General features: G+C 35.5%; 1 protein-coding gene across 8 annotated transcripts in view; it reads left to right on the forward strand.

Moving 5' to 3' along the window:
* The window catches only part of LOC113237620 (serine/threonine-protein kinase tousled-like 2), a 45,021-nt gene that overhangs the window by 32,502 nt on the left and 3,874 nt on the right, over positions 1–8,645 (forward strand). For all 8 annotated transcript variants that reach the window (XM_026474219.1, XM_026474223.1, XM_026474218.1 and 5 more), the window contains 5 exons: positions 1,927–2,067; positions 2,388–2,593; positions 3,992–4,238; positions 5,990–6,141; positions 8,143–8,286. In XM_026474219.1, the coding sequence (XP_026330004.1) occupies positions 1,927–2,067; positions 2,388–2,593; positions 3,992–4,238; positions 5,990–6,141; positions 8,143–8,286 (890 nt within the window). The remainder of the gene's footprint in view (positions 1–1,926; positions 2,068–2,387; positions 2,594–3,991; positions 4,239–5,989; positions 6,142–8,142; positions 8,287–8,645) is intronic.

The following is an 8,645-nucleotide window of genomic DNA, read 5'->3' on the forward strand; positions in this document are numbered from 1 at the left end:
AAAGGTGCGGCAAAATTGCTAACTCTTTTATGTACTTTTTTAACAAAATACATGAGCTTCGTGTAATCTGTGTGTAATATGTCATCCATTACAAACAGTGCATAAAGTCCAACAACCCAGTATAAATTAATCTGAAGGTAATTAAAAATAACGGAAATAAAAAGTATAAATTTTAGGCTAAATAATTATTTAATCATGATACAATTTTAGGAATACAGAGCTGATTTTTTTCACATGATACATAATAACATTCCTGGTAACTTTTATTGTTATGTAATTTCTTGGAAAGCTGATTGTTTCAGAAAAAAATTTTAGTTTTTTTTTGTTTGGAGAAATAAACATTTTATTTTTTTATCTCGAATTGTAGAAAAATGTAATGTGTGCTTTATTTACAGTATAAGTCCAATCATTCTCTATCAAGAAAAAAACAATCCATCAGCAGGTACTTGCGGCTTTACGAGTAAAAAGATGTCAAAATGTTAGATTTGTTATTTATTAAAAAATAAAACACAATATACTAGTTTCTACTTAACTTTCGTGTTATTGTTATAACGCTCTGTGTAATTTAGCACTAAAATTAAATTTTCTTTAGTCGAAGCTCATGTATTTTGTTAAAAAAGTACATAAAAGAGTTAGCAATTTTGCCGCACCTCTACTTACAAAGCCGCAAGTACATGCAGACGGATTATTTTTTTCTACATAGAAAATGTTTGGAACTATACTGTAAGTAACCCACGCACACTACATTTTCGTATATTTTGAGATAAAGAACAAAATGTATATTTCTCCACAAAAAAAAATTATATTTTTTTTCTCTGAAACTATCAACTTTTCAAGAAATCATACAAGAATAAAAGTTGTTAGGAGTGTTATTGTCTATCACATAAAAAAATTAGCTCGATACTCCACAAGTTATTCCTATGTCCAAGAATTATCGATTTGGGCCCACTGTGCGCCACCGCAAACGGATGACAATTTAGACTTCCTTTAGGTTATACTATATTGCTCAGATTTTTATAGATACTTCCAAGTATTCTTTTATTTTGTTTAGGATTTGCGCCATCTAACTATATTCGCAAGCGTTACGTTATTAATTAGTTAACAACGAACAATGCCATCTATTGATACGCATAAATATCGAAGTTCAGAGAATAATTTTAGTTTATTACTAAATATTTGAAAAACATTACAAGAAAAATAGAATATCTACTATATTTCCTATAAAAGAGGAGTTAATCGATATCCATGGCCATTTACGTAAATATAAACTAATTCCAGGCTATCGATCAGCGCCATCTAGAAATAAGACGGAATTTTGACCTTTTTCAGAGCTACGATTTTTAATATGGAGATTAGCAGTCCTCTTGGGTTATTGGTCCATGATATTAACCAAACCCTAGCCTCCTAAGGCCAGTTGTATATAAAAGTGTGCATAACAATCTAAAGTGTTAAATACCCAGATAATATTATTTCTAGGATCATGCAAACGTACGTTATAATGAAAACATCGCATTCAAATTTAGCGCTATGTGACCATTGGGTACCCAGAATAGTACGTTTTCCATACAAAACACTTGTTTGGGCCTGAAGTGTGTAATTATATTTAGTACATTTCAATGTACAGTCAACAGCACATCGAGCTATAACACTTTTGTTCGAATATCGATTCCAGTGTAAGGAAACAAAACAAGAAACAAGATCGGTCAATGTGTAGCTTCATTTGTATATTGGGCATATAGCGCTTTTCCCATTGTTGTTTGCTGGGTCTTAGGAGGTTAGATAAATTCGCTAAGTTGCTGGATGATACGATACAGTGTAATGGATAAATTAATTTACCCCTTATGAGACTTGAATTATGTTGTATTTGGAACCCAAGAACTAATAACAACTAGAACTTGCTAATTTTATTATTAATTTTTTCCCCAGGTTCAAACAGAACTGACGTGTCAGAGGATACAAGAGTTAGAAACTCAAGCATCATCTGATTTAGAACTAAGGAATAATAGGATAGAAGAATTAACAAGGAGTAATGAAGAACTGAAGCATCAGGTGCAAACACAGAGCAAGGTATGTTTGCCCACGTTTCTCTAAATTACAACGGCTGCAGACCATTAAGAGGCACCTTTTTTAATACACTGTCATTTCGAGAATTATAAAAAGTATTTGAAGTTGACCATTACATAAATTACGAATGGAAACTTTTTTGGTATTGATAATTATTAGGAATGACGTCTTATGAAGTTGCAAATGTTTACAATATAATATAATAAATAAAAAAATTACTATAATTAAAATACTACTAAAATGCAATTGAAAGGAGCCTAAACTGGTGAATGCACTAGAGATTGTTTTCGGGTGAATAGTAATGAATGTTTACGACATTTCAGGTTATAGAGCAACATAAATCACACATTAATAAGTGTATAGATGTTGTAAAGAAGTTATTGAACGAGAAGAGTACTATTGAGAAGAAGGAAGCCAGACAAAGATGCATGCAAAACCGGCTCCGGCTCGGCCAGTTTGTCACGCAGCGTGTCGGCGCTACCTTCCAAGAGAACTGGACTGATGGATACGCATTTCAAGAGCTCACTAGGTATGTTTTTAAACGACGTTAAAAAGGGAGGTTCCCTGTTACCGCAATTGTATCGTGAATTTGTGTTTAATATAATTTTTCTAAGAATTACTCGTCAATTTTCATAATTTTTTTATTGATATACTACGTGAAATAATCAACGTGAAAGTTCTTAGTAAAAAAGGTTCGCAAACTAACAGCGTCATTACTCATCGTCATTATCGTATTTACACTCTTATGAATCACTAAAATGATGGGTATATTTCGCAAGTATTAGTGATAAACATAACAATCCCCAGCAGAGAGGATTTTTCAGTGGGGATTTATCGAATATACGAAATGATGTTATTCTAGTAATAATAATAAAGTAACAAATTCGCTCGGGACTAGTGTTAGTAGATTTGACAATAATATTAATAATGCACACACTCAACATACAACAATAAAATAAAGATGAAAATTTTGTCTTGGAGTGGAGCTGCACCCAATGATGTAATATTGGGGAGTCACATCGATCTATGAACACACTCAGGAGTCTGTTGGTGCGGCACACACACGGCGGAGGCGAACTAGTATAATAAATACCTAGTTCGCGCAATGTCAACGTTAAAGTTTTACTTAAGTATTTGTTTTAACGTGTTATAATTACACAACGTTTAGATTGTAGAAGGAAAACAAAATTTAAAAGCTTTCCTTCATAGAACTTACTGTCATTGCTTGAGTAGGTTTTCGACCTCATATCGATCCTGAGGATCTGCTTTAATAGGATCCTTTGAATCCTGTGATAGGCGTCCACACTCACCCCTACAGCCTTTCTCTGCCTCTAGATTGTATATACCTTATACCTTCCGTACAAGTGGCGGATTTTGGTTCTAATTCTAGTTGCTGCTTCATGCTACTCTATCTTCAGGCTATCATGACTACAAATACTGTATCTAAGTTGGCAAAAAGCATTGTGCAAACTAACCAACTGTTGTGCCGATCAACGAGAATCAGATTCCTGATATATCCACCTTCAGAATTTGTGACGCCTGAACTGCCGGGCTAGTTGCCTACTGTTAGGTATCATAATGGACAAAATTTGTTAATACTGTTATTACAAAACTAATACTAAATCTCACAAATTGATGAAGAAGGGCGTGTTGTTTACCACCAGGCGCTTGACTTGTTCACTCCGTGACTTAGCTGTATAAAAAAAGAACTGATGCGTGATGAAGTTGACATGCGAAGTCCAAAATATTTGTGCGATGTTTGAAAAGTTGTTTGTTTTAAAGATAAGAATGCCAACAAGGCATTTAGAATTAATTAAAATTATCTGAGTATAATAACGATACTCATTGTCAGAAGGGATAAATACTATTTTCGTCGATGTGAGTCTCAAAATAGTAAATTAATTCTGCGATTTAATTATTTGAACAGGCGGCAAGAAGAAATAACGGCGGAAAAAGAAGAGATTGATCGGCAAAAGAAGTTGCTGTTCAAGAAGCGACCGTCGAACAACGAGGGCGGGGGCGGGCGCGGCAAGCGTACCGCCAATGCGGCGGCACCTACCACGCCGCAACCGCAACCGTTGCATAATGGCACCGACCCGCCCACCTTCCTCAAGCCTGACCCTCTGCCCAGCATGACTTGGCAGGAGTACTATGAGGCTGATGAAATACTTAAGGTAACTTCCTACATGGGCGCTGGCGAGATCAGTCCATCTCTCTATTTTTTTTTGTGTACACACGCCAGCACATTAAGCTACACATTGACGTATCTTGTTCCGTTGCAATGGAGGCGATTTCGAACAAACAAAATGTGTAGTCTTATGTGCCGTTGTCCGTACATCACCGTAGAATTGGCGACGTTTGTTCTAAACTGGAAAACTTACCAAACAAGACGTTATTTTGTGTTTAATAACGAGGTCAATCCCCTCACGGTACTCATTTATTTACATGTCTCTAGGCATAGATAGAATTAATACTTTGTTTACAAAGTCGACGTAGTCCTTTGTGTTATATTCACTTATAGTCTGTCTTTTTTGAAGACGGAGTAAAATGACAGTTCATTGCGCAAAAGTGCTGCCTGCTTGCAAGCAGCTAGTGATTGCAGTCGATAAATATTATATCGACTATCGACTGAATATTGGTCACGTTTATGCAATAAATAGCCGAACTTGTTACATTTGAATCATCCTCGACCCATTATTCATCCAATTACTGAGCACAATTTCATTTGAATTGCCAATTTTTGTAAGTTCATACGAATATACGCAGTATTTAGACCATATTTATGAAAAGTACAAAGAGGAGACATATTTTATACATTTTCACTTTAATTCAATTTAGATAATCAAATCCGGCTATTCCGTGTTAAAATGTATATGAATAAAACTTTATCTCGATATTAGTAGGCCATCAGTCAAAATAATAATAGAGAAGGCAATAACGCAATTAGTAATCATTAGAACGTCGTAACATTCACAATTCAGTCATTTTTGGCAAAATGTTATCTTCTATCATAATCTATCGATAAAACTATCGACAACAACTACATAACTATTTAAAATTTTATGAAAACTGGCAACCCTACAAATATCATTTTACTCTGTCTTCAAAAAAGACAGACTATAATTTAATTTAATAATACACGTTCCATTTCCACCAAGCAGTAGTCAAGTGTCAATGTCATCTATAGTTTTTCATTTTATTGAGCAATACAATTGCACCGATACGCAGAGACATCGCATCGATAGATGTAATTTGCATAATTTATCAACTTTATATGGCTAACTGTAAGTCTTCATGTTCGGACAGATGTTAAGTATTGACATGAAACATATCGCATCCACAATATAATAAAGTAACATAATTTAAAAAGGTAACATTTTTAGGCAACTAAAAGAAAAACAATTTTTTTTAATTTTCATTTATTTAAGACACAATACCAGTTTACAAACCTCTATGATACATAAAACTAATTTAATTCAGAAACTATCTTGGAACCAATGATAATTGAAATAAAAACTAACATTTTTGCATATTAAATAGAAGTTTGACGTATTTAGTACCAGCTGTACCACATGTAAATGTCATATGGCTGTTTTGTCACTTTCCTAAAGATTATTTTTCGTGTTATGTTAGTTGGTTGAATGACAAAAAATTACATTTATATATTTGTAATGAGTGTGGAGTTTTTGATCCCAATACACTGTTATTATGCGATTTGCGTCGCAGCTGCGGGAGAAAAAAGAAACGATGTTCCATTTAAACGTGTCAAAGGTGGAAGTTTGAAATCAATTAGTGTACACGACAGTTACACGAATCGGCAACAACTGTGACATTAATATAATAAGATCTGATGTAGTTCGTATATGTTTTTTTTTATATTTACAGTGTTCAATTGTGTGAAAATAATAAAAAATATATATTCCAGTTGAGACAAAGCGCGCTAAAGAAAGAAGACGCAGACCTGCAGCTAGAAATGGAGAAACTAGAGCGGGAGCGTAACCTGCACATTAGGGAACTAAAACGGATACACAACGAAGACCAGAGCCGCTTTTCGCAGCATCCAGTGCTCTCTGAAAGGTGAGATCTCTTTTTTGTTCTGTACATTTTTTATAGACGACTGGTTCTTAACTGCCTTAAAGAAACGAGGCAGTTATATGTCTTCATTGAATGAATATGTAGGTGTAACTGCCTCCGTGGCCGAACGGTTACCATACCGGACTGCCACGCAGAGGTCCCCGGGTTCGATTCCCGGGCCGGAAGAAATATTTGTATGGCCTACATTTATTTCTCTCGTGAGTTTGGGTGTAATTTGTGGTTGTCTATGTGTGTGTCCATGGCACCCGCGACACAGGGTTTCCCTAGTGCGGGGCTATGTTGAGTGTGTGCGTTATTATATAGTAGACATTTTAGTTATTGCTACATTATAATATAGTTACCATTGGTATTCCTTCTTAAGTTTATGATCTGTCACAATGTTTTACTATCATGATTTTTTTTTTTGTAAAAATACTCGTAGGTTGTTATAATTAATTATTAATACAAAGATAGAGAGAATATTAAGATAAATTATTTCCATCCGATTGTAGCTATATTTCTCACAGATGGCGCTACGGTAAAAAGTCGTTTAAAATAATAACAAAAACAAATATCTACTAATAACAAGTACTTAGAAAAATTCGTAAAGCCTGGTGGTTAGTTCCGTGGCTCAGTTGGGAGAGCATCTGCCACGGTATGTTTGAAGGCGCTGGTTCGAATCCAGCTTTATCGAAAGAATTTTTCTTAGTGTTCTTTCTTTGTATTAATAATTACGGTGAAATTACAGGCACACGGGACATTTAACTTGTGTCATGGTGACGGGTGCAGTGGCAGTACCCCTCAGATCTTTACGATATAAAGCTCTGAGGACACTGCAATTGTTATGGACAGGCGTGTAGCTTTCCATCACGCGCACGATTTGTTCGTGCCGTCACTTAACATTATATAAAAAAAAATATACCATTAGTCTTTTTCAGATTTTTCATTTTGTTTTCTTCGCACAAATCATCAAAATTGTACATTAGGGAGATACACGCGGGCGTTGCGCGTCATACTATATATAAGGGAGATGCCATACGGGCGTTGCGTCGTCGCAACTGCGTTGTACGGACAACGGCACATCAGACTACACATTTCTGTTCGAAAATCGCCTCCAGTGCAACGGAACAAGATACGTCAATGTGTAGCTTGATGCGCTGGCGTGTTTACATCATATAAATCAGAATGACATGCCACAAGATGCGTTGAAACAGCGCGCGTCGACGGAACTGCTCGTGTGGCACTCAGTCCCTTGAAATCAACGCAGATGAGACGACGCAACGCCGAGGCACCGCCCATGTGGCATCTTCCTTAATCATAACGACATGCCACACGGTGCATTGAAACAGCGCGCGTCGATGGAGTAGCTCGTGTGGCATTCAGTTCGTTGAAATAATGGCATAACGCGGTTGCCATGACGCAACGCCCGTGTGACATCTCCCTTACAGTATTCGTACTGTTAACAAAATTACTCCAAAAATGATTTAACGTTTCTACGCGAAATACCGTTATTTATTGAACAAGTGGCACAGTAAGCCTTTATGTACGTAGGAATACTGGTCATTCACCTGACTACTTATCGTTTTCCTCTCTATGGGAATGCGCAACCATACCGTATTTAATTCTTTGTTTACTGTGGACTATTTGTAAAATGTACAAATGGTGTAAATAATATTCTTTGGTGTTTTATCACATGATAAAACACCAAAGAATATTAGTTACGCCATCTAGACATCTAAAGTATACCGTAATGTTTTCTTACACAATTCATCCTTTTTTTTTGTGAAACGAAATTTAGAGTAATACATTTATGTTTGTTTATGATAATATCGACAATTACCGCCACAAATTATATATATAGAATATAAAATATTGTGTCAGCAAAGTTTTGAAGAAAACTTTGGACTTGGTTGTTCATATAATTTTTGACTGTAGCAACTTTCAATTTTGCTAATTATTAGGAATATGATGATACTATAACATTAACTGTAAATATTGCTCCAGATACCTATTGCTAATGCTCCTCGGCAAAGGCGGGTTTAGCGAGGTTCATAAGGCATTTGACCTGCGCGAGCAGCGCTACACCGCCTGCAAGGTGCATCAGCTTAACAAGGACTGGAAAGAAGACAAGAAAGCCAACTATATCAAGTGAGTCCGTACGCAATCAACGTGTGTTTACTACCGTTATATTAATTTTTACCCGATTTCAAAAAAGAGGAGGTTCTTAATCTGTACTTTTTGTGTGTGTGTTACACGATTATTCTGGACCTTTTGTGTACCGATTTCGATGATTCCTTTTTTTTTGTTGGAAAAGGGGAACCTCGGTAGTGGTCTCATTCAAATTTGAACAAATTATTTTTTACCTTTAAGGGTGGAAAAGTAAGAGATGGATCTGGTTTATGGGTTCCGTTAACCGATTTCGATAAAACTTAGCAAGTAGATGTAATTCTACAAACTTTTGAGGTCGGTTTTTTGTATAAAAAGTTATAATTATATATTATAGAAAT

The sequence above is a fragment of the Hyposmocoma kahamanoa genome, unplaced genomic scaffold (assembly GCF_003589595.1).
Source record: "Hyposmocoma kahamanoa isolate Upper Pololo Valley unplaced genomic scaffold, ASM358959v1 93, whole genome shotgun sequence".
Classification (NCBI taxonomy): domain Eukaryota; kingdom Metazoa; phylum Arthropoda; class Insecta; order Lepidoptera; family Cosmopterigidae; genus Hyposmocoma; species Hyposmocoma kahamanoa.